The sequence below is a fragment of the Hemiscyllium ocellatum genome, chromosome 2 (assembly GCF_020745735.1).
Source record: "Hemiscyllium ocellatum isolate sHemOce1 chromosome 2, sHemOce1.pat.X.cur, whole genome shotgun sequence".
Taxonomy (NCBI): Eukaryota; Metazoa; Chordata; class Chondrichthyes; order Orectolobiformes; family Hemiscylliidae; genus Hemiscyllium; species Hemiscyllium ocellatum.
In genome coordinates this window covers 148,658,559-148,685,874 of record NC_083402.1, presented here as the reverse complement: position 1 = coordinate 148,685,874, position 27,316 = coordinate 148,658,559, and the positions used below count along the sequence as shown (strand labels likewise).

Below are 27,316 nucleotides of genomic sequence, written 5' to 3'. Positions count from 1 at the left end.
TAAAGAATTTTCCCCCTAATTTGTATTGACTTGTGTTGCTCAGGCTCCCTGATGCCACACTCAGTCAGGATGATCTTGATGTCAAGTGCAGTCACTGCCACCTCACCTCACTTCACCTCTGGAATTCAGCTTTTTTGACCATGTTTGAACCAAAGCTGGAATGAGGTCAGGGGCTGAGTGACCATGGCAGAACCCAAACTGGACATCTCTGAGCAGGTTATGACTGAGCAGATGCTGCTTGATGGCACTGTTGGTGACACCTTCCATCACTTTACTGATGATAAGAGAGTAGACTGATGGGGCAGTAATTGACTGGTTTAGATTTGTCCTGCTTTTTGTGTACCAACATACATGGGCAATTTTCCACATTGTGGAGTTGATTCCAATGTTGCAGTTGTACAAGAATATCTTGGCCAGAGGTGCAGCAAGTTCCGGAGGAGAGGTTTTCAGTATTATTGACAGATGTTGTCAGACCATATCTCTTGCAGTATCCAGTACTTCCCGTTATTTGTCGATATACTCTGGAAGAGGACAAGATAAACATTTGGCACTTCTGACTTAAAATCATTGTGAATTCTTCAGCCTTATCTTTGCACTGATGTGCACAACTCTTTCATCATTGAGGATCGGGATATTAGTGGCATGTCCACCTCCAGTGGGTTGTTTAGTCGTCCATTACCATTCACAACTGGCAGTGGCAGGACTGCACAGTTTAGATTATGGGATTGTGGGATTGCTAAACTCTGTTTCTCACTTGCTGCTTATGCTATTTGACATGCATTCATCCTATTTTGTAGCTTTACTAGGTTTAGGCCTCCTTTTTAAATATGCCTGGTGCTGCTCCTGGAATATCCTCCTGCACTTTCCATTGATCTAAGATTGGGTAAGGTTACCAAATTTTCTTTTCCCACAGACATTCATGAACAGGTGGACTTTTATGCCCACCAATAATGGTTTCAGATTCAGTGTTATTGAGACCATCACTTATTTCACTTTTAATTAATTTCAGCTGCACTGATGGGTTTACTTCCTACATTTCGACTCTTAAAGTTCTATGTCAAAATCTTCAAAACAGTATCAAGTAGAATTTAATCTCCTAATCCATTTTAAGATTGGAATGCTCGTTGGGTTGAATGTATTTGTGCAGTTTTCATCACATGACCTTTCACTGCTTAAAAATGCCAACCCCTTGCTCCTCAGCAACATATGCTAACACATCCATTATTTTGGAATATTATCTTCCCATGCCAATTCTGAAGGAAGCATCTGGGCAGCACGGTGGCATAGTGGTTAGCGCTGCTGCCTCACAGCACCAGGGACCTGGGTTCAATTCCCGCTGAAAATGTGTTGCTGGTTAAAGCACAGCAGGTTAGGCAGCATCCTAGGAACAGGAAATTAAACGTTTCGGGCCAGAGCCCTTCATCCTGATGAAGGATGCTGCCTAACCTGCTGTGCTTTAACCAGCAACACATTTTCAGCTCTGATCTCCAGCATCTGCAGACCTCACTTTTTACTCAATTCCTGCCTCAGGCAACTGTCTGCGTGGAGTTTGTACATTCTCCCCGTGTCTGCATGGGTTTCCTCCGGGTGCTCTGGTTTCCTCCCACAGTCCAAAAATGTGCAGGTTAGGTGAATTGGCCATTCTAAATTACCTGTAGTGTTAGGTGAAGGTGTAAATGTAGGTGAATTCGTCTGGGTGGGTTGCTCTTCGGAGGGTCAGTTCGGGCCTGTTTCCACACTGTAAGTAATCTAATCTAAATGTTGTGAATTTAATTAACATGTCCCAGTAAACTTAATTTGTAGACTTTAATACAAAACCATAGAATCCCTATGTGTGGAAGCAGGCCATTCAGCCCCATTAAGTCCACAACAATGCTCCATAGAGCATCCCATCCAGACCAATTCCATCCCTTAGCCCTGCATTTTCCATGGCTAACCCACCTATCCCACACATTAGGGGAAATTTAGCATGGCCAATCCATCCTAACCTGCACACCTGTAGACTGTTAGAGGAAATCAGAGCACTCAGATGGAAACCCATGCAGACATGGGGAGAATGTACAAACTCCACACGAGAGTGGAAGCGAACCAAGGTCCCTGGCACTATGAGGCAGAGGTGCTAACACTGAGCCACTCAAATGCGTCACTTTTTACTTTTAGTTTGTAAGAACTGCATTTTGCAACATGTTTATAAATTTAACTGTTAATAACTATGTAACACTTTTGTTATTTTATACTTTATGTTTTGTTTTAATAATTGTCCATGTTATGAGTTATGATTGCTTATTTTATTTGTATTGACATCACAATCCTGTACCTCCTGCTTTGATGATTTTCAAAGATCAATGACCCAGGCAAAATAAGTAAACTTCACTCCTAATTTTCAAATTTCCCCTCCCCAATGCCACTCCCATTTAAAAAACAATGCAGAGTTACTATATTTTGATTATGATATTGTTATTTATGAAATATAACAGGAAATTACAGAGTATAAAACTATTTCCACAGGTTGGGAATTGGAGAACTAGGGGCAGAGTCTGAGAATGAGGACCAGACTGTTCAGGACAGATGCTAGGAAGCACTTCTGCACACAAAGGGTGGGAGATGTTTGGATCTCTCTTCCAAAAATGGCAGTGGATGCATGATCAGTTGTTAATTTTAAATGAGACCAATTTGGATTTGATTTAGTTTATTGTTGTCACATGTATCTAAATACAGTGAAAAGTCTTCTTTTACAAGCAATACAGGCAGATCATTACAAACTAGATCATAGCGTGCTTTGACAGACCAAGACATACCAGGTTACAAATGCACAGGAAGTGCAAAAAAGCATGGTCAACATTTGATTTGAAATTAGAGAGATCCATTCTGCATTCTAATAACAGTGAAGAAGAAGCTGCTCCTGAACCAGTTGTGATTTGGAGGTGCCGGTGTTGGACTGGGGTGTACAAAGTTAAAAATCACACAACACCGGGCTATAGTCTAAGTACATCTGTTGGACTATAACCCGGTGTTGTGTGATCTTGAATTGAATTGAATGGAATGGAATTTACTGTCACATGTATGAGGCACAGTGAAAAGCTTTGTCTCGCGAGCAATACAATCACATTGTTAAGTAGCATAGATAAGCAAATCATAGGTAGGTAATGGATTTTAACTTGGTAACACTATTTTTTTTACTTTTGCATTAAGGGATGTGGGCCGAGGTAGATATATGGGGTTTAAGACAACAGATCAGCATTATCTCATTGATTGGTGGTATAGGGTGAATGGCCTAATCCTAATCCTAGATAGTCATAAGTCAGGAGGGTTAAAAATAAGGGGGGAAAGAGGAGAGGATGGATTTTTTTTCACGTTTGTGCTTGTTTTAACCCATATAAAACTTCTGGTATTTTCTGAACAAATGCAGGGCTTGTGGGATTTGATGAAATGATCAGTGTTGTAAGTACAGTAACCAATGAAGTTAGAATGTGGAGGTGGGATTTCCTGTTGTTGGTGAATTAGAGAAACTAACCAAATAGAAGGGAGAGGATTGAAGGAAAAGGCAAGTTGATGGCTGTCACTTCACCAATGAGAACAACTCTTTGCCACTCAATTATAGAAAAAAAAGTCCTCAAAAAAAAGGTTACAATATATAAAAAAATAATAAATATATAAGTAAAAGCGCCCCCAACTGTTTTCACAAATTCCGATGCCCTGGAGTGAGTCAGTTAATGCAATATTGAAGGGTAAGATCTCCATGTATTTTACAGTTTTAATTTAATTCTCTATTTTTAGAAACACGCTAAAACTGTTGCAGTTTTAACCTTTTTTTGCACTTTCTGAGACCGACATGGGCTGTTTTTTGGCGGGGTCGGTGCGAGCTTTCTGAAGCTGGCCACTCGCTAACTTGGCGAATGGGGGCTGAGTGCTGCGGCTCGGAGCTCGGGGCTGGGGCCACGGCGGCTCGGAGCTCGGGGCTGGGGCCACGGCGGCTCGGAGCTCGGGGCTGGGGCCACGGCGGCTCGGGGCTGGGGCCACGGCGGCTCGGGGCTGGGGCCACGGCGGCTCGGAGCTGGGGCCACGGCGGCTCGGAGCTGGGGCCACGGCGGCTCGGAGCTCGGGACTGGGGCCAGGGCGGCTCGGGGCTGGGAGCTGGGGCCAGGGCGGCTCGGGGCTGGGGCCGTGCCTCTCCCTCCCGCTCTCCCCGCGGCAGGAGCCGCGCTTTTCTCCGGTTCTGTTTCCGCCTCGGGGCCGGGGCCTGACTCGTGGCCGCTCTCTCTCTGCCGCTGCCGCAGGTGAGTGGATCCTGTCGGCGGCCCCGGCCCCGGCCCCGGCCCCAGCCCCGGCCCCGGGGACTCTCGGTGGTTCGGGCGGCTCTCTGATCGCTCTCTCTCCCGGGAGCGGGGACGGGGGCACGGGGGCGGCTCCGTGTTCAGGGCTCGGGCTCGAGGGACGGTTCCCGCCCGAGGCCTGCTCCCGCCTCCGTGTCTGACAGGCCCCGACACTCTCCCTCTCCCCCACCCCCTCCCCACAACCTCTACCCACCACAACCTCACCCTCACCCCCACCCCCTCACCACTTAACCCCCACCCCCCACCTCCCCCCATAGCCCCTCACAACCTCACCCCACACCCTCACCGGTCCACAACATCACCCCACCCCCCTCACAACCTCCCCCCTCACACCCACAACCTCTCCACGCCCCCAACCCCCGCAACTTCACCCCCTCACCCCCACTCCCTCACCCCCACCCCCTCTCAAACTACCCCCCACAGCATCCCCCTCACCTCCACCCCACACCCCTCATCCCCTCACCCCCACCCCCCTCACAACCTCACCCCCTCAACCCTCCCCCCCCCACCACCCCACAACCCCACAAACTCACCCCCCCGTCACAACCTCCCCCTCGCACCCCGTCACCCCCCACAACCTCTCCTCACAACCTCCCCCTCACCCCCAGCCCCACCGTCATCCCCCCTCAACCTTCCCCAGCCCCTCCCCCACCACCCCACAACTTGCCCCTCACCACCTCCCCCCCCAACCTCCCCGCCACAACCTCCCCCCCACCCCCGTCGCCCCCCACAACCTCTCCCCCTTCCCCCTCACAACCTCTTCCCCCTTCCCCCTCCACAACCTCACTCCCCCTTCCCCCCCCCACAACTCATCCCCTCGCAACCTCACCCCCCTTCCCCTCGCAACCTCACCCCCCTTCCCCTCGCAACCTCACCCCCCTTCCCCCTGCAACCTCACCCCCCTTCCCCTCGCAACCTCACCCCTTCCCCCTGCAACCTCACCCCCCTTCCCCCTGTAACCTCGCCGTCACCCCCACACAACCTTACCCCCCCAACACTTCACCCCTCACCCCCACAACCTCACCCCTACAGACTAATCTCCCCCACCCCGATCTCCTCTCCCCTCAGTCATTCCCCCCCCCACTCCTCTCAGTCACTCCCCCCCCACCACCTCACTCCCTGCAGCCTCACCCTCGCACCACTCCGTCTCACCCTCACACCCCAGCTTCGCCGCCTCACCCTCGAGCGCACCCTCCGCCCCCCGTGTGTCTGTGTGTTTTTGTGTCTGTGTCTGTGTCTCTCTCTCTCTCTCTCCCCCCGTCATGTTTGGGCCTGTCCAGGGAACAGTTGCTTCCCTGAGATTGGAGTTTATGGCAGCAGCTGGGCCTGAACTCCCATCCTTGGCACCTGCTGCTGACTTTCTGGCTCATTCAAGCAGTATTTCTCCCCATCTTCCAGATGCCTCCTCCCTTTTGAGACTGTTTTGTGCTGTTCTTTCTGTGGGGTCTGCTCAAAGGGAAACGTGAGTCTAATTGCAAAATATCTGTAAACGTACAAAAGCTCAAATGCTGTTAATCAGGTGAGCAGTATTTTTGACAGTGACGTTTTGGGTTTGAAGAATATAACGTAAGGAAAAGTCATTGTAAAGTTCTGCTGAGCATGTTGGTGTGCCATATAAAATATTTTGCTGCAACACAGACTTAATGACATGGTGGGGGTGGGTTGGGGTGGGGAGGAATGGATGAAGCAGATGGAAGAGTAACTTTACCTGCATCACTTATTGTTCAGTGATACTGCTATTTTGTTTTACACTTGCATATAATCCATATTTGTGAAAGTGAATTTCAAAAACATATTTATATCCACGTTCAATATCCATGCTAAGTACGATAAAAATCTGGCAGTGAGTTTACATTTCAATTTTCAGTGGTGATGGTCATAAATCATAGGAGTCTCTTTTCTATGGCTCATACTTACCGGTTGCATTTGGTTCATCAATTGTGTCCACTACTGATGAATCTGTGGTGAAAAGGACGATAATGTAATCTCATTCTGTGAGATATACTATGGTGCTTGACAGTCAATGAATTAATTCTTTCTAACGAAGTACAATATTGGATGCTGCAGTGCTGCAGCTGGTAACCTGCCTTAGCATTGTTTTTCTCTTGATTTTTATTATTTATTCATCCTGCATTCCTGCTTTTTGTCCTGTGGGCCAATTATGTGCATACTAGGAGCCTTGGAGATCAGATGTAAAGTTTAATTTTGTGTTCCAATTAATTTGCATATCTTAAATTGCTGATGTAAATGGATCTCGTCCTTCTTGTTGAGGATTTATCCACCAACAAGCTAATATTGCTAAGATTGACATTTTTAAAACCTTTCGGTGCCACAAAGTAAAAATGGGAGAAATCAGGAGAGTATGTAGGAAATGTGAGTACTTAAGTGGCTTCATCCTTATTGGCCAGAACACTCAGCTTGGCGGTTGGAAGCGCCCTACTATTTTATTAAAAATGTTAGTTTTATTATGTGCGGAGGCTGCAATTCAGTAGAGAGAGAGAAGGTTGAATTTTGCATATTTCAATCAGCAGGTTTTTGATTATTACAATTGGGTCTGATCTGCCATTAATTTTTAAATATTGCAGATCTTGCCAGTATGGGGCTGTAACCTTCATTTTCAGTAGCTGTCACAAATGGAGAGTAGGACTTGTATAAAATGATGACACATCCCTGCTCATAAAATGGCTATTATGTCTGAATATCAGGTTGCAGAGAAAATCTTACAAAAAGGGAATTGCAAACAATGTTATAGTGTAGAAACAAGTTAACAAATCTTTGCAGCTAACAGAAAGAATTCCGATGGTGCCTTTCAGATTTTTCTGACTGTAATATTTTGATTTTTGTCATTTTATATAAGCTTCCATTGTAAGAAGCTTACTGTGCTCAAGAGATTTATAGTATGATTGTGTGCCCACTGGTCTATTGGACCAGTTTAATTCTATCTATAACTTACTGCAATATTATCTTTGCTATTTTTCAAAAAAATTAGATTTAAAGTAATAACACAGAGACAACCTGGAGTCTGTTCCAGGATTTCCTCCAGCAGTTTGATCAGTTTCAAACCAATTTAGTGGTAAAAATTTATTCTAACTTAGATGTTAGTCTAGCTATTGTATCCTGCTGTTCAGGACAATTATAACATTTCATCTGCAGTACGATGAGACACAAAATGAAAAACTGTACACCAAGAGCCTAAAATAAAGATAGTTAAACAACTTTGGGAATTTCTTAGGTAATATGCTATCTGAGGCTGATAAATCTGTGTTGCATTCTCGTGCTTCAAGAAAGTGTGTAAAGCAGGGCTTCCAAACCTTTTCATGCTATGATCCTGTTTTGAAGCTTGACAGTTATTATGATTCTGTGGTAACTGTATAAAACATTGGTTATGGCGCAGCTAAAAGTATTGTTTGCAGTTCCGGCTTCCATCATATGGAAGAAATGTGGAAAGGATGCAGAAGAAACTTACCAGGATGTTGCCTGGACTGGCAAGTTTTGGTTATGAAGGAAGATTGGATGTACTAGGGTTGTATTCCTGGGAGCAGAGGAAGGACATGTTTGAGATGTATAAAATTATGAAAGGGACAGACAGGGTGGATGGGAGGGAACATTTTCACTTGATGGAGCGATCAATGATCAGTGGCATGGATTTAAGGTAAGGGGTAGGAGGTCTGGAGGGGCTGCAAGGAAAGAAAAATCACCCAGAGTATGGCAGGAATTTTGAACTCATTGCCTGTAATGGTATTAGAAGCAGAAATCCTCATCTTTTAAGAAATATTTAGCTGTGCCCCTGCAATGCTAAGATATTCAAGACTAAATGCTAAAAAATGAGATTAGAATCATCAAGTTTCTTTTGTCTTTGACCAATGGAAACTGGACAGGTCGAAGGGTTTTTTTTCTGTGCTTTGGACCTCAACAACTCTACAATTGTGATGAACAGCTGAAAGTAGGGTTGGGAGACTGTTCGTCCCAGTTTAGAAACTTTTTCCTAAAAGCATTTTTTTTGTGTTACTTGAACAATTGTTTCAGTAATATTTCACCTTGGCTTTACAGCAAAACAGTAGCGTAGTTACAATCAGCTCTAAAGAAGGGGCACTGGACATGAAATGTTTAACTGTGCTTTCTCTCCATAGATGTTGCTAGACCTGCTGAGTTTCTCCAGCAATTAGATTTATGAGATGTACATCATGGAAACAGACCCTTTGGTCCAACCTGTCCATGCTGACCAGATATCCCAATCCAATCTAGCCCCACCTGCCAGCACCCGGCCCATATCCCTCCAAACCCTTCCTATTCATAAACCCATCCAGATGCCTTTTAAATGTTGCAATTGTACCAGCCTCCACCACTTCCTCTGTCAACTCATTCTGTACACATACCACCCTCTATGTGAAAAAGTTGCCCCCTAGGTCTCTTTTATGTCTTTCCCCTCTCACCCTAAACCTATGCCATCTAGTTCTGTACTCCCGACCCCAGGGAAAAGACTTTGCCTATTTACCCTATACATGCCCCTCATAATTTTACAAACCTCTATGAGGTCACCCCTCAGCCTCCAACACTCCAGGGAAAACCACCCTAGCCTATTCAACATCTCCCTATATCTCAAATCCTCCAACCCTGGCAACGTCCTTGTAAATCTTTTCTGAACCCTTTCAAGTTTCACAACATTTTTTCCGATAGGAAGGAGACCAGAATTGCACGCAATATTCCAATGGTGGCCTAACCAGTGTGAGGGCCTGCACCTTTCTTTCTTGCCATTCTTCACTGAGGACCCCTGGAAAACTATTACACATATTTGGCAAAACATTTATACAATCTATGTTAATCATTTTATACTGGGAATTACAGCAGGTGTAAAATCTAGCGTTCTTTTATTATAAATGCCTTTGGTACGGTTCTGACTCTTTGTGTGCCAACACCTTTCCTCCATCACTTAGCTCTTTGAACTGTCCACTCTCAAGAAACTTGATACCATCCAGGACAAAGCAGCATGTTGATTGGCACCGCGTCCACATTCTCCTTCACCACTACTTAGTAGTAGCAGTGTGTGTACTATCTACAAGATACACTGCAAAAATTTACCAATTTACCAGGTAGCACTTTCCAAACTGACAACCATCTCCATCTCGAAGGATAAAGGCAGCTGATACATGGGCATGCCACCTCCTTCAAGTTCCTCTCCAAGCCACTCATTCTGACTTGGAAATATATCACCATTTCTTCACTGTCGCTGGGTCAGAATCCTGGAAATCCCTCTCTAAGGGCATTGTAGGTCAACCCACAGTAGGTGGACTGCAGCAGTTCAAGAAGGCACTCAGTGCCATCTTCTCATGGGCAACTAGAGACAAGCAATAAATGCTGGTCAGATAGTGTTGCCCACATCTCACAAATGAATTTAAAAATACTTGGTTCTACTCTTGCTGGTTTGATATTAGTTAGAAGATTGATGGCTTCTCTTTCCACCTGTGTATATTTACCTACAAAGTATCCCTAGGAGCCATCTTTGATCCTCCATTTTTCTTTATTTATAGAGAGAGTCATGATGACATTATTAATTGCCAAGTATTCAGCTTCCATGTGTGTCCACATGATACCCAACTTCACCTTCCCACTAGCTTTTACAAACTCCTTTGGAGAAGCAAACAAACATATGTGACGATATGTAGTTTCAGGAGAGTCTACATTTTCTTCTACATTAATAGAGGAAAAGAATAAACACACCTCTTCCCATTGACTATTTGGCCATTGTCTGGTGGTGAATCAGAGTACGTCTACTTTCTGTTCAACCCCATGTCAGTCCTATCATATATGGTCTCGACCGTAATCTCTTACATTGCTGCTAAAGTCACATTACATGCCTTTTGTCAAGTTCAGTGTTGATTACTACTCCTCTGATCTTGCTGGTCTGCTTCATAAACTTAAAATGACCAAAAACTCTGCAGTTATCCTGCTTGCTTGTTATTAAGCCTTACTGACCAACATTAGTTCAAGTTTCTGTGCCTCGATTATTAAATACTTGTACTTGTCTTCATTTACTTTCATCCCTTATTTTGTACTGTGCCTATTGTTATAAAAGTTGCTTGCTGTATTGGTCCTGCTGTCACATTTGCTGTTTCAGCCTTTCATTTATTTTACCTAAGATCTCTCGAAAATGTACATTTACAACTAAGTTTCTGGCTTCTTCTGCTGCTCATGCCTACTTATGCACTCCTGTCTTTGTGAAACTTTTCATCAAGCCTTTATGCAAATATAAATTCTTGTTGATTTGCATTGCAGTGATACTGATCACAATACTATAATGCTTAGAAGTTTATGAATTATGAGCAGACGTAGGCAATTCAGCCCTTACTCTGCCATTTATGTTTTAAATTCCACACTCCCATCCATTCCCAAGAGCCTTTAATTCCCTTGCACAGGAATCTATCTACCTCGCTGTTTTAAAAATATTCAATGACCCCATTTGCATCACTTTCTGAGGCAGAGTTGCTCAATATCTGAGAGAAAAAAATTCCCCTCCTATCTCCATCTCCTAAATGACAACACCTATTTTAAGAGAGTCCCTTGGTTGTGACTTATTCACAAGACTAACTATCCTTTCCACATCTACCATGTCAAGACCATTCAGGAAAATTTAGATCAAATCTCCCCTCACTTGATAAAACTCTACTGACAGCTAGCCCAACCAGTGCAATCTTTCCTCAATAAGACAGTCTACTTATTTCAGTTATTAACTTTGTAAAGAGGCAAGAACTTAATACCAAGCTATTTCATTAGAGCTGTTAGTACAATTAAACCAAGAGAGTGGAATTCTCTGCCACGGAAAGTGGTTGAACCCAAAACACTGGATATTTCAAGGAGTTGGAGGATATTGTTCGGGCTAAACGAATGAAAGGATATGGGGTAAAATTAGGAACAGGGTACTGAATTGGATGAACAACCTTGGTCACGTGGCAGAGCAGGCTTGAAGGGCACAATAACCCAATGCACTTGTTTTCTTTGTTTCTATTTACTGTTTTCCTTTTAAATGTTTAATTTTGGCTTTGTGGTAGTTGGTCTTACAGCACAGAAACCAATCCTTCGGTCCAACTAGTCCACACCAACCAAGTTCCCGAACTAAACTAGCCCCACTTACTTATGTTTGGCTCATGTGCCTCCAAAGCTTTCATTCATGTACTTATCCAAATATCTTTTCAATGTTGTAACTGTACCTGATTCCAGCACTTCCTCATCACAAGAGCATTTATCAGTTTGTACTGAACTCAGAGTGTCGCGATAGAAAGATAGAAGCACCGCCTCGTGCATATGTTCATTTTCTCTGCCATTTTTTTTCATGAATTGACAGGAATAAAGCAAAGGGCTATGTAATTAATCCTTACGTTAAAAAAATCCAGATGCTGTTGCTTGAGGTTCTTGTGTATCTTTGTTTTTGCCAGTGTTTTCACATGTTCTTCAGTACAAGTAATCCAAATACACTTACCTCTTTGATGTAATGTTTTTATGGGACCTTGAGATCTTATTCAGATAATTGAATTTGGATAATCGAGGTTCCCCTATATACTCTGATGTCCTGTCCAATCTCAACATGACGTCCTACACTCAGATGTCTCAGTTGTGAAGGCAAGCATATTAAATGCCTTATTCATCACCTTGTCTACCTGTGGTGCAAATTTCAAAGAATTATGTACACGAACCCCCAGGTGAATTTGCTCTCCAACACTATCCAGGGCCCTACCATTAACTGTATAAGTCTTGCCCTTGTTTGTTTTACCAAAATGCCTTACCTCACATTTATCCAATTTAAACTCCCGTCTGCCACTCCTCAGCCCATTGACCCAATTGATCAAGATCTCTGTTATCTTAGATAACCTTTTTCACTATCCACTATATCACCAATTCTGATGTTATCCATAATCTTATTTACCATGCTTCCTATATTCTCACCCAAAGTGTTTTTTATAAATGACAGACAAAAGTGGAACATCCTGGTGGAAGGCTTTTGCCCGAAATGTTGATTTTCCGGCTCCTCGGATGCTGCCTGACCTGCTATGCTTTTCCAGCACCACACTCGTGACACTAATCTCCAGCATCTGCAGTACCCACTTGCTCCTAAATGTGGAACATCGCTGGTCACAGGTCTCCAGTCGGTAAAATAACCCTCCACCGCCATCCTGTCTCCTATTGCCAAGCTCCCCCTGAATCCCATGTGTTGGGAGTGTGGGGCTAATCAGTCCTTGCCTGTTCAGCTGCATGTAAATCTTATTTCTCAGAATCGCGGAGTTTGATGATGGTCTAAATAATAGAGATGAATTTGGGTCAGTGGAGCTGAGCAAGGGAATTCCAAAGGGTTGGCAAGACGGCTACATATGTAATTGATAACAGTGAGATACAATGAGGGATTAGAGTCAATAGAATTTGAGTTCTCATTGGACTGTCAAGGGTGAATAAAGTTGCAGACAGCGGGAAAGGCAAGGCTGTGAAGAGAATGAAATAAGATAATGGTTCACATTCAAGGAGTTAATTTGTTTTTGAGTCAGATGATCGTAGGCTAAAGGATTTAGGATCTGTAAGTAATGTAGTTTGTTGTTTTAGGGCTTTGTACTTTGGAAATAGAGAGTTCAGATTTTTCGGGTGAGAGGTTAAGCTGATTCCCTGCTTACCTTTTTCAGAATAATGCAAGTGGTAATATTTATGGCAAGTGGCCCCTCTAGTGTCCTGGCCAAAGCAAATTAATTTCTGTCCTTTCAGGTTGTCAGACTTTGGCACGAACCACTAATTTGTATCCAATGAGACAGCTGTGATTAGGCTTCAGTGTAATTCAGTGGCTGTAAAATACTTGGAATTGTTTTAGGATTTGAAGACAGTGTAGAAATAGAACTTCTGATTATTTTTAAAAAATAGAAAATAAGATGGAAGTTTGAGTCTAACTAAGAAAGTCAAACTCCACGTCTGCCATCATTTAGCAAAATATAATGGGAGACATTTTCTTTGGTTAATCCTTGATGAATTCTGATATTCTGAATCCATTTTGCCCGGATTATCCTAACAAAGGAAGCTAAAACAGTTGGATTGAACAGTTGTGGCTTTGGGTTTGAGGCACATCAGTGACTGTCACTCAAACATGCCAAGTACTGAAAGTGCACAGTTTTTCACTGCAACAGCTGGTGGTTCAGGGATAAGGGCTCGGGAACCCTGAGGGAGAAAATTAAACTGGCACCTCAATTTCTTACACTGCAGGAAGTTACTATTCTGTCATTGTAGCTCCCTCCAGAGTAAACAAAGAAATCCAAATACATTCTTTCACCTGTTTCTTCACAACTGATACTAGCAAGATTTAATTTCTTATTTTGTCTGATTTTCTTTGAAAGAGTTTTTTTTAAAAAGAGTGGCATTAATGGCTGACCAGTAAAAAGATAGAAATCAAATTGTATGTTTTATATTTGGTGATATCAGCAAATAATCTTATAGTGGTGGGTTCTAGTTTGATGTTCTACAGTTTAGAGATGATGTAGCTAAACCTTGCAAACTAGTCAACTGTCAATTATAAAGCCTTTCACCTGCAGCTTGTGTGATTGTTTATTTATCACCTCACATTTATTAAAATTAGTTCATTTCTAGGCTATTTTTATTAATGACTCTTTATGTAAGGGAAAGGAATATTTCATTCTTATCATATACTTTGATGGATGTGAAGTTAAACTGCTGTACTTTTTCTCTTTTTGCCAGTCTACCTCACTTCCCAGACATTCAGGAATTCAATCTGAAGACCAAACAAATTCACATTTGATTGACTGTTCCTAGTTCTGCACCTGAAATAAAATAACTGAATAAAAATCCCCATGTACTTGCAGAATGCATTCTCTCTGTGCATCTTTTTAAAGAGATCTTACCAAATAATTAGTGTTTATTAATTATTATTTGCAGACTATTTGCAAATGCTTTGCACGTGAAGACACAAGTTCCGATTGCACTATTTTGCACTGTGGCACTGTCTGATTCTTGCCCTTCAATTCTCTGTGCATCATGTTTCTAATTTCTTTTGTTTTTACCCTTGTTTCCCTCTCCTGTCTCCCTGAATAACCTTGTAGACTGAAGCCTGTCAACAATGGTGCAGCCTCCTCCGAACAATCCAGTTGTCAATCTCTTGTAATAAGGATGTAAATTTGATTTCATATTTATACTGTAGGCAATATTACGTACTGTTGCACTCTTAAAAAATGTTAAAATCTGCATCAGTCCCTGTTGTTATTGTGCTGAGTACTTTTATTTTTGGTCTGTTTCAAATTTACAAATCGTAAAATGCTTGGGATAATACCAATAAGTAAAGGCCTTTGAGTTCTGGCAGTAATCGTAAATACTATGGCGAAAGACATTTTCTAGATTTGTTTTAGAGCATGCCATAGAAAAACAGCTTCTAAAATGATAGCTCTGATATCTTATGCATATAGTATTTTGCTTTTCAGAGATCTGAAATGGTGGGTAGTCTAGCATGAAAGCACAGATGTGGGTATGCATAATTGCATAATGTATGTAAACTGCTGTGCAGTCTTCTATTCTCTGTAGTTTGTGTGTGAATTTATGGAAATCCCAATGACTAAAAATAACATCTTAACACAAGTGGGGGGGGAAAAGTCATAGTTGAATATTACACCATGTAAGAAAATGGACACATTAGGCAAATGTAATCTGATCGGGTTGGTGCAAAATGGCAGGTGTAACATTGCTTTTGTCGCCATCTATTTTTCACATTAAGATTTCTTGTGACTAAGCCAGCGATTTATGTGATGGTTGTTACTTTGCAACGGTTCTTGGGACATAGAATCAGGAATCGTTTTGCTAACAACTAGTACTTTTCATGCAGATGTGCGAAAATTTTCCTTTTATTCACTGGGAACGTACAATGGAAGGAGTTATTTGAAAATATTACTGCATGCCTTTCAAACCATTGAGTTATTGGTTGGAAGATATTGAAAAGTAAAATAATCTTTTTGAGAATAAATTTATGTTCAAATAATTGTTCTTTCTAATAGAATTTCTTCAAGATACCAAGCAAAACTGGCATAGATGTCAACTCCTACAGATCCCTCTGGTGGGATGCCCCACCCTGGACCTTCACCAGGCCCAGGTCCATCTCCTGGGCCTATTCTTGGCCCAAGCCCAGGACCAGGACCCTCGCCAGGTTCAGTACATAGTATGATGGGCCCGAGTCCAGGACCGTCAAATGTGACCCATTCAATACCACCCCAGGGTCCGAATGAGTACCAGCAGGACAGCATGCATCAGATGCACAAGGTAACAATGTCGAAGTAAACTCAAAATTATTAGCTGTGAAATCTGTACTAAAACACATAGTATGAGTGATAATTTAAAGCAAATCAATTCTGATAAAAGATTGCATTCCTTTGTTTAAACCAAGATTTTCGCTCTTGATTTTGCCAAACCTGTGTATTTCCAGAATTCTATGTTCTTATTTGCAATTTTCTGTATTTGTGTTCACTTGTAACCTTTTTAGGTTTAGTTGTTGATTTATCTGGGTATGTCATAATATAGATTATTGCAGATATTTTGGACAGAGAGGGCACTTAAAAGTTTTTTAAAAAATTCTTTCACATATGGTCCTGGAACTTTTGCAAGGTTGGGGTCTTTTGCAGTGTAATTCATCTGAAATTAATTAAACTATCAAAATCAAGGAACTTCAAATGGAAGTTATGTTTAATATTGATTTAAAGCATTTATGTGATTGTATTTTAAAATAATGCAGACACTTGAATAACGAATGAAGGACACCTTAATAAACACAGATAAGGACAGTGCAAAGGTATTAAGTAACTGTTTGACCTTGGTCTGTGCCCAAAGAGACTAACATGATGGACATTGTATATTTTCTACTTTCTTCTTCTAATATTAAGTCACTTTAAATTGGAAATTTAGAAACATGGAAAATGTGCACAGAGCAGGCTGTTTAACCCATCAAGCCTGCTCTACAATACATATCGTGGCAGATCATCCAAATTGGAATGTTCCACATTCTGTCCATACACATAAGAAATACATCCAATTTCTTCCTGAAAACATTGAGAGTTTAGGTTTCAGTTGCTTTCTGTGGAAGAGCATTTTACAGGTTCACCACTTTCGGGGTGACGCGCCCCCCCCCCCCTCCAAATTTCTGTCCTAAATGTCATATCCTGTATTGTTAAATTGTGACCCTTGGTTCTGGGCTCCCAGGTCATCAGGAACGTTGTTCCTGCATTTACCCTGTTTAGTCCTGTTAGAATTTTATAACTATGCAAGAAACTCATTCCTGATGAAGAGCTTATGCCTGAAATGTTGATTCTCCTGCTCCTCAGGTGCTGCCTGACTTGCTGTGCTTTTCCAGCCCACGCTCCTGACTGCAGAAATATAGTCCTAACTGCTCCACTTTTTCATTTTACGTTAGTCATGCCGTCTCAAGAACGAGTCGTAATCTTGGTTGTCCTCCTGTAGTTAGAACATCTACTTTCAGCTCAGGAGACTGTACTGCATGCAATGCTCTAAGTATGTTTTACCAATTGCAAAATGACATACCAGGTCCTGCTCTCAAATCCTCTCGCTATGAAGGCCAAAGAGCTATATGTCTTTTTCACTGCCTGCTGCACCTGCGTGCTTGCTTTCAGCACCTGGTGTACAAGGGCAATCACATCTCATTGCATCCCTGTTTTTCAAAATCTATTGCAATTCATATAATCAGCCTTCGTGATGTTGCTATCAAAGTGGATAACCATATGTTTATCCACGTTATACTTCATCTGCCTTACATTTGTCTACTGACTCAAATTGTCCAAATTAGTGAAACATCTCTGCACCCTCCTCGCAGTTCACCCTCCCACCTAGCTATATTGTCTGCAAAATTGGAGACATCACATTTGGTTTCTTCATCTTAATCATTAATACATATATTGCGAGTAGCAGTGGTTCAAGCATTGATCCCTGCGGTACCCCAGGTCACTGGCTACCACTTGGAAAATGGTCTGTTTATTCCTGCTCTTGGTTTCCTGTCTGCCAGCCAGTTCTCTATTCTCAGTTCTCTATACGCTGTCCCCAATCCGATGTAGTTTAATTTTACATGCTAATCTCTTAAGCAGATGTTACTGAAAGCCCTCTGAAAGTCCAAGTAAACAATATCGACGGGCTCCCTTTTGATCAACTCTCCTTACATCCTTGAAAAATTCCAGTAGATTTTTCTAGCGTGGTTTCCTTTATCAATAATCCACATTGACTGTCTGATCCTGTCACTTTTCAAAGTACTCTGCTGATAAATCTTTTGTAATGAACTCTAGCATTTTTCCTCCTATTGATGTCAGGTCTTCCTGTTTTCTCTACCTCTATTTTAAATAGTGGGTTTATATTTGCTTTCCCCAAATCTATAGAAACTATTTCCGAGTCTATAAAATCTTGAAAGATTGCAACCATTGCACTCAATATTTCTCAGGCCACTTACTTAAGTATTCTGGGAATTTATCAACCATTAATCCCATTAATTTCCTCAACAGCACTTCCCTACTTAATAAGATTCTTCAGTTCCTCCCTATCGCTAGACCTTGTGTTTTTCAACATCTTTTTGATGTTATTTGTGTCCACCTTTGTGAAGGTGAAACCAAAATATGTGTTTTATTGATCTGTCACCTCTTCGTTCTTATAAGTTCCTCTATGTCTGACCTAAGGGACCTACATTTCGACTTAATTATTTTTCTTCATGTTCAAACTGATTGCAAAGGTTTCTATAGGTGTGTTCCCCACAAGTTTACTATTATACTCTGTTTATTCCCCCTCTTAATCTATCCCTTTATCTTCCTTTGTCAAAATCTAAACTGCTACCAATTCTCAGTTCTGCTCTCATTTGGCAAATTCGTACACCCTTTTCTTGAATCTAATATTATCTCTAACTTTCTTCATTAGCCAAGGTCAGGCCACCTTTCCTGTTTTATTTTTATGCCAGACAGGTCTGAACAATTGTATCTCTCCTCTATGCAGTCTTTAAATGTTTGTCGTTGTCTAGCCATCACCATTCTAAGTAATGTTGATCAATCTATCATAGCCAGCTCCCACCTCCTACTGTCGTAGTTTCCTTTATTTAGATTCAAGACCCTAGTCTTAGAATCAACTACATCGCTCTGCATCTTAAGGATGAATTCTGTCAATTATAATTGTTGTACCCCAAGAGGCTTTGTGCAGCTAGATTTCTAATTACTCCTTTCTCATTATTCAATACCCATTCTAGGGTGACTCAATGAGTTAGTTTTCTGGATCAATACATTGAGGCACTATCTCATACACACTTCAGAAATTCCTTCTCTATGGTATTGTTAATCTTTTGATTTTCCCAATTTATATTCAAATTAAATTCGCCCGTAATTACAGCTGTACCTTTATTGTTTGGGTTTCTAATTTCCTGTTTAATGCCTTCCCCTGTAGATACTACTGTAGTTTGGGGGGGACTATACACAACCCCCACTATTGTTTCCTGTTCTTTGATGTTTCTAAGCTCTACCCAAACAGATTCCACTTCAGCAGAGCTAATATTCTTCCTCACGATTATACTAATGGACTGTTTAAACAGTAGTGTTACCCAATCTCCTTATCCTCTTTGTTCATCTTTTTGAAAAAAGTGAATACTCTTGTATATTAGGTTCCCCTGGGCCACCCTACAACACATCTCTTTAATTCCAATTATTATCATATTCCTTTACATCTAGTTGAAAACTAACTGATCTATTTTATTGCAAATTCTCTGCGCATTAAGGCACAAGGTCTTAAGGATTGCCTTTCTAATAATTTTTATTTCTAATCGCACTATTTTGCACTGTGACACTGTTTAATTCTTGCTCTTGAAAAAGTGATGTGCAGAGAATTCATTTTTTTTGTATTGTTTCTCTCTCTTCTCTCCCTGAACTTTCCAATCCTGCACCCTTTCAGTTTAAACCCTCCCCAATTGCATGAGCAAAGAAATCCCCATATCTATCAATTCTGGTCCTGCCCAGATGTAACTCATTCAACTTCTACTGGTCCTATTTTCTCAGAACCAATATCAATGTCGCAGGAATCTGAACTCTTGCCTCATTTCTCCAGCCCTTATTCAACCGATATATCCTACTGGTTCTACTCTGACTAGCACGTGGCACCGATAACAATCCTGAGGTCACTACCTTTTGACGTTTTCTACTTTTAGCTTGTTTCTTAACTCCCTATACTCTGCTTTAGGTTCTTTTTTTTGTCGTTGGTGTTCTTATGTACTATGACCATTGGCTGTTCGCCCTATCACATCAAAATGTCCTTTAACAGCTCCGAGATATCTCTGGCCCTAGTGTCTGTGAGGCTACATGCCTGGAGTCTTGTTTGCAGCCACAGAAACGTCTGTCTACTTCCTTTACGATTGAATCCCTTGTTATTGTGGTCTTCCCATACTTATTCCTCTTCCCCATGCAGCAGAGCCCAACCGTATGCAATGAGAATTGGCTATCGTTAATTACCTCTGAGAGGTATCTCCACTGCCTCCTCCTCCTCCCCCCAATCACCACCACCACCCAAAAAATATGTAAAGCAGAATATCAGTTTTGCAGGGGAACGGCCTTGGGATATTCCTGCCCTACCTGTCTAGTCCACTTGCTTTGCCCATCTGTCATCCAATTCCTCCTCGCCTGTGAATCTGAGCCTGCGGAGTGACCACCACTCTGTATGTGCTATCCATGATAGACGCAGGCTTCAGATTCTCCACAGGTTCCCCAGCACCACTCCAGCTCTGAAGCTCAGTTTGGCCCCTTGAAGGTGTTCTGCCATTCAATAGGATCACAGCTAATCCAATACTCTTCACAGCTACTTTCCTGCATTTTCCCTGTTAACTTTCATTCACCTACTGATCAAGAAACTATCTATCTATATCAGAATTCACTGTACGCTAGGACTCTGCTCCCATAGCTCTCTGTGACAAGGAGTCCTAAAGACACACAACCCTCAGAAAAAAATCTTCCTCATGTCAGTCATATATTTGTACCTTCAATTCTGACACAATGCCCCTCTGGTCCTGCAATAAGGGGAACAGCTGCTCGCATTTACCCTGTCAAACAGCTTAAAATTCTAACTGTTCCAGGAGCAGTAGCTGGAGATCCTTCCTGTCCACATTCACTAGAACCGTGGCTGACTTTCCACATAGAGCAGGAGAAGAACACCTCAAGCACAGCTCCTCTCACTTACCCTCTTAAATTAAACCCCTTTCCTGCCCTTACAATTAAAATACACATTACAGGGCCTTTCTCTGGGCCTCTGCACCATCCCTTACAAACAATAAACCCAAAATAAAGATTTTAGAAAATTATAAGTGATAAAAATAGCATAAACACTCCCGAATCAGCTGCTTCCTCTGGCCCTGCTTCAGTATTTGACATTCTTCCCAGACTGCTTAATTCCAGTGCTGAGCAAAGCCTCTTGCTCTTCATTTGCATAAAAACTTTGGATCTTAGAATAAGATGTAACATTTCAGAATTTGTAGATCTCACTAAATCAGGAAATTTTGGGACATGCAACCAGGTATAGGAAGATCCATACTTTCAGAATGGGTGCGTTGTTAGCAAATTAGCTTTAGTAACATTAAACAAGTGGTGTTAGAAGTTGATAAAAGAATGAGTTCACATACCTTTTGAAAAGAAATATAGGTGGAGGGATCATAAATCACAAATAATGATTTGTTTAAAAATGCAAGTATCACCATCAGTAGTACTTGTTTTTGTCCTTGAAGAAATCTATGCCCAAAGGTTAATCAGTTTTGCGACATAAATTTTTTTTTCTCTGATGTCTGTTGGAATCTGGTGTCAATTCAAAGGGATCCACAGACATCCAGCAACAATAATGCAATCAAGCAAGGTAAGCAGCCAATCACGTTGAGGTATTCTGACAGCACACCAGGAAGTCAAATCTTACATTTCAGTCAAAACTTTATGGAGAGTAAAAGAAATTATCCGGCCTGTGCTTGTGATTTTCTTAAATGTGCATTGGTAAAATAATTTCAGGTTTGACTTTTTTAAGCATCATAGAGAAATTTGACATCCCACATATATAAAATCAGTTTTCAGGGCAAGTAAGGCTACAGAGCAGTAATTATGAACTTAGTGAAGTGTTTAAAAATCTAGTTATACCTCATTCAACCAGTTGTCACTTTTTGAAGGACTTTTACAATGAGACTAATAGCCATTCTTCTTTAAAATCAGCATTTTAGAATCACATATTATGTGCTCCTTATCAAATGAAGCATAGTAGCTAAAAAAAATTTCACAAGTTTTATAGAAATTGAGCAAGAGTAGAATATTTCTTGTGGCTAAAGAACATCAATTATATATTTGAGTGAACTGACAGCATAAGTTTTCCATTAACCATTTTCTTCAGACTCAGCCAACCTAAACTGATTAAAGGTGTTATTTACTCCAGATTTAGAGTATTTTCTGCATGACGAACGAAAAGTAATTGTCTAAAAGGTGCCTATTAACTTCCATTTGTGATGAATGAATCAATTGTAGCAGTTATGTTATTGAACTCATTATTCAGCAACCTGGCTTAGTGATTCAGAGATTAAAAACAGTAAATGCCACAGAAACTCAGCAAGCTTGGCATCATCTGTGAGAAATAAAACAGTTAACAAATTAGCTTGACAACCTTTTCTGTACTGATTCACAAACAGTTCAAATCACACCACAGCAGCTGGGGAACATAAATATAAAAACTGATATACATAATGGTGACTGAAAGTACCAGGTTAAATAAGAATCTGTCTGGTTCACCTGATGCCGTGATGGGGACTGTCATAGCTCCTTACTTGGTCTGGTCTGTATGTGACTCTAAACAGATAGCAGTGTAGTTGACTCTTAGCTGTTCTCTGGTATTGCATAGCAAGCCACTTGGGTCTATCAAATCACTATGAAAAGTTGAATAATATCAGATGTGTACCCTTGCTTGGACTGTGATTTCAGACACAAGAAAGGCACACCAATTCCAAATAACCCTGCAAAGTCTTTATCACTGACATCTGGGGACTGTTGTCACACAGATTAGACCAGCAACAGCCAAACAAAGCTGTGTTTCTCAGTATAGGTTCATCTGATGCTCCTGGATTTTCTGGCACTCTTTCACCAACAGAACAGTTGCACAGCAGTTATGATACAGTTGGGTAGGAATGGCCATGAAATCTCTCAACATTGAGTCCTCCAACTGATTATCACCTAGTGCCCCCCCCCCCCGAGCTGATGAATCATTAATCCTCCAATTTGAACATCCCTTGAAGAAACACCGAAAGTAGCAAGGACACAGTATACTTTGATTGGAGACTTCATTGTTGGGTACCAAGAGTGGTTCAGTTGCAACATAAAGTGATTTGAGCCCAGAAAGGCATAGATTTTTTGACTGGGCCTGTAACTGGCTGTTAGACAACCAGACTGAGGGAAAAACCTACTATTATCATTCTTCCAAATAATACTTGAAGTTAACTGTTAACAAAGTTGAGAATATTTTGCTCTGTGGTGTGCTATACTACACAGCCATCAACAGAATTGTGACGAGTTCACAATTGATCCAGTAGCTCACAGTTAGGCCTCCAAGAGATGCTGTGGGGTGATCCACTACAGCAATGTATCTCAATATAATTAATTATTAACCTTGTGACCTAGCATATCAGTTAGTGTAGCAATTTAGGAAAATTGACAAAGCAACCGATATTGATGTTAAAACCAAGTTTTTGTACTACAGCTTCTGAAAAAGCCTGCTATATTTTGAGAAATATTTCATAGCTTAACGTACTGACCTGAACGTAATTTTTAAATATGTATAATGAAAAATGCCTGCAGATGATTCCTCCCTGCATTTATGAAGCTTGGATTTAACAGTTCAGTATATTTTTGCCAAGCAATTTTTTTTTCCCTGTTGATTCTGTTCATGGCAGGATTGTTTAAACTGCGTGACAGTATTGCAATATCTAGGTTCTTGTGGTGCTATCAACACACCAGTCTAAATGGAATAGAAATCAATGTATTCCAACTGGGAACACTGATTACTCAATGCTTTCCTTCTCCAGTTCAGTACGCACGTAGAACTTTAGGCATGAGAGTCTGAAAAAAAATTGGGCAAATACTATAAGTGCTTTCACCCTGCTCCTTCCACTTGGAGTGCACTACTGTTATATTTCTAAAAATGAGAGATTTATCTCCTCTTGATTCCTGTCCTGGCAAGGTGTTGTGCTTGGGTAAAGCTTTTTCAGAACTGTATGTGATAATGTACTCGAAATATAACTTGAATTTCTGACTTGGAGATGGAAGTCAGAGCAAGCTGGCAGTCAGGTACAGTGAAGTTTGCCGGCTCTGACACTTCAGTGTGGCCTGAACGCTTAGGCAGAGAGTTAGAATATCTACATAGCTGTACCTTATCTTTACACAGACTAATTTTTGGAGTGTGTTTGGGTGCCTTCACTGGGATTAAGGTCTCATTTAATTAAATGGATTTGGTGATGTATACATAAACATTTTAAGTCGGTTATTTTGAAAGGAAATATGATGAGCACAAGAAAATATGGATGGAATGATGCTATATAAAGGTGAGGTAAACAAATAGAATGGATAGAGTTTTTGAGCAGTAAAACTAGTTCTGTCAAATTGGGAAGAATAGCCAGTTTTTATTCTGTGTATTCTATGACAGCCTTAAGCAGTCCCTTTTGCATTTTCACATGAATTATATTGAGCAGTGTATTTGAATGGAGTGGCCGACATTGGTAAAATGCAGGTTTACATGCAGTGACCTACGTGATTGTTTATTCTCAATCTTGTAATTCAGGAAAGGTGCAAGGCACATACCAGCACTTTTACAAAGAGGGAGAAGCCAGAAGTTCTTGCCTAAATCCTGGCTATTCTTAGAAGTTGCTTCATTACACCTTCTGTTGGTATATGTTTGTTCGAGGTTTTGAAAGATGAGACGTGGTAGAAAATCAGCTGCAAAATAATTTTTTGCCATTAATTTAACTGTTTCTTGTTTTTATTAAACAAGTTCTTTATTAATTTCATTTTGGCTTCTTTGTAATTTAAGGAGCAGAAGTAACAATTCTAGAATGGGGGGAAACTATAACTATATTTGGTCATGTCTTCTTCAGGGATATTCATGAAGAGTGAATAGTGCTCAGTAGCAACCCTTGGTTTTCTGGAAATCTACCATTTGATGATTAGCTGTAACTTTAAATTATTTCCAGACCACATTTACTTTTGTTGAATTATTGTAAAGGTCTCTTTACTCTTCATAGTTGATCAAGTAATTCATCCTGCGAAATGTTAAATGTGTGTTCATTTGGCTGATTTTCTTCCTTAGCCTATTGATGCAATGCATGACAAAGGGATGGCTGACGAAATGCACTATGGTCAGATGAAAGGCATGGGAATGAGGGCTGCTCATGCTGGAATGGGACCACCTCAGAGTCCAATGGATCAGCATTCTCAAGGTATGTTTGATATTTATTTGGGTGAATCTTCAGCTTTTTCTACCAGTGTCAAAACCTTTTCAGTTTTAGTTGCTTGACAGTTGTTGCATGCTCTAACACTGCAAGAGCTGAAAAAATGTGTTGCTGGAAAAGCGCAGCAGGTCAGGCAGCATCCAAGAAGCAGGAGAATTGACGTTTCGGGCATTGGCCCTTCTTCAGGAATGCCCGAAACGTCGATTCTCCTGATCCTTGGATGCTGCCTGACCTGCTGTGCTTTTCCAGCAACACATTTTTCTGCTCTGATCTCCAGCATGTGCAGTCCTCACTTTCTCTTGGTTGATTTTAACACTGTAATGCATCACCATTAGTAATTGATGTTTGGTAACTTACACAGATCTAAATTAAGTTTTGAACTAACTTTCTGACTTCATTTACTAGTTTGTTTTGCTGTTGCACTTTAGTAAAATAGGATGGCAGCAAATTAGAGTTGCAGAAGCAGTAACTAAGTAATTCAGAAGCAAGGCAAATGTTAAGATACCTGTAACTGAGGAGCAGCATAGGATTAAGTCAACCAACCAATGGTAAATAAGCACTCAAAAGAAACTAGCAATTATTCAAACTTAGCATTCAAGAAATTAAATATATTTTTCCTGCCATCTTTCTTCTCAAGTACAAAGTAGGTTTCAAATAAAAAGTATTAAATTTACTCTAGGTCTGGATACCATGTTTCAAAAGCTTTGTTCTAGTAAACTTTAAATTGTGATTTAATGTGTAACATAATTATAATTCAAAAATAGAAAATTGTATATAATCATGTTACACGATTATATTTTCTTAAATATTGCAATGCTACTCATAAATGAATACAATTTCCCTCATTTTTTATTTTTGTTTTGAAATTTACAAATTGTGATGAATTTGAGCAAGATTTCAATTAAACTTAAAACCAATTCAATTTTTTTTTTGCTTCAGTAAAGACTCGAGCTGCTAGATGTCAAAGTTTCCTCCTCATCCCACGTCCCCCTAGTTTGAATTCACTTCTAAGAAATGAGTTGAATATTGATATCTTAAGCATACAGTCTCCATAAAACTGTACTCAGCTGTGTTCTGTTGATAGTTAGGAAATGTAAGCATTATAATTAATGACAGTTGTGTACTAGAAAGCAAGATGAGAGACTGGAATGAGCCCAAAATGTACATTCTGTGCCCCAATATTCTGCCAAATGCTTCATTCCCCCTTTATGATGATGCCAGAATTCCATCATCCCAACTCCGTTCTGCCAAATTCCTGGATCAGCCAAGTGCTGCTGAATATCAGGTAGCTGCCTCCAGCTGGTACATCTTTTATAGCATCTTGCTGTAGCTCCTCAGCTTTAAAGATTAATTATGCAGCAGCAAGGAAATATGTCACTCACTGAGTTATTTCTGAATAACGGACAAAATTACAGAATTTATTTCTCAAAGCTGTGGCAAAACTATCTCAAACTAATGTGGAAAACCTATAATTTTGATTAATTCAGTCACCATAACTTGATCTGAATGTGACGCTGTAAATGGGATAAATACTTCCCTTATTGTAAAACAGCATATCCATCACCTTTTTGTGAGAAGCCCCATAGATTTGCTTCTGTTGTAACCTTACTTTAGGATAATTTGTTTTGAAAACTTATGACTACAATACCATATTCTGATTAATTGTCAGTGTTGGCAGCCAGCTTGGTTTTGAACATGTCTACAACATAACGACATGTTCATCCCATTTAATTTTGGATAAAATAGTTTTGCACTCCATTAACAGTTAACTTTCTGTTTCCCATTTGTTTATCTTTTGGAATTTGCAGTGATCCTCCCAAGTCAAGGATAATTCCCCAACCTTTTTTTTCAGGATGAAGGTTTTAAGATGAGGGTTCAATGTGTATGTCATTATTTAACTGAAGGTTAGTTGTTTACATATTTAGAGACCTTAATAGTGGTCATAAATATAATACCAAACATCAGCATGTCTGGCTTTCACCTAACCATTCTGTTAACTGTCATGTTGTTTTGCTTAAAGGCTGGTGTTGAGTCAAGAAGTTCCTATAACCTCCCCCCACCCCCCGCCCTCCCTTTACTGATTTTGGATATTATTGATGAGAGGCTGTGACCTGCCATGCATAATAATTAAGACTAGTAATTTGTTATGGCGAGATCTTCAATGATATATCCTGTGATGTTGCACAATCTGCTCTGATAATTTCCACTCCTGCTCCCACCTCTTGTAACTGGATTGAAGTTCTACATTTTCCTTTTCTCCAACTCAAATTATGCTTTATCTCACAAGTAATATTTTATTTTAAATATCATTCATTATGTTTGTTTAAATTGCTTTAAAGTTCAGACATGAAGTTAAGGCTTGGAGACATTTCTGGGAACCGAGATGAAGTGCTAAATAAATGCAACTCTTTCTCTTTATGAATGCAATTTAAATTGTAAAACTGTATTGACTAGAATTAATTAGCAAAATACAAGCTGT

At 40.7% G+C, this 27,316-nt stretch overlaps 1 protein-coding gene across 5 annotated transcripts in view; it reads left to right on the top strand.

The window, feature by feature from the left end:
• Positions 1-3,589: 3,589 nt before the first annotated feature.
• LOC132825681 (probable global transcription activator SNF2L2) overlaps positions 3,590-27,316 on the top strand; it is a 124,941-nt gene continuing 101,214 nt past the window's right edge. For 2 of the 5 annotated variants that reach the window (XM_060841081.1, XM_060841065.1), the window contains exons 1-3: positions 3,590-3,728; positions 15,359-15,620; positions 24,696-24,825. In XM_060841081.1, the coding sequence (XP_060697064.1) occupies positions 15,393-15,620; positions 24,696-24,825 (358 nt within the window). In that variant the 5' untranslated portion in view covers positions 3,590-3,728; positions 15,359-15,392. Of the gene's footprint in view, positions 3,729-4,171; positions 4,278-15,358; positions 15,621-24,695; positions 24,826-27,316 lie in introns of those variants that run through there. The other 3 variants (XM_060841098.1, XM_060841091.1, XM_060841073.1) reach the window with 2 other exon arrangements.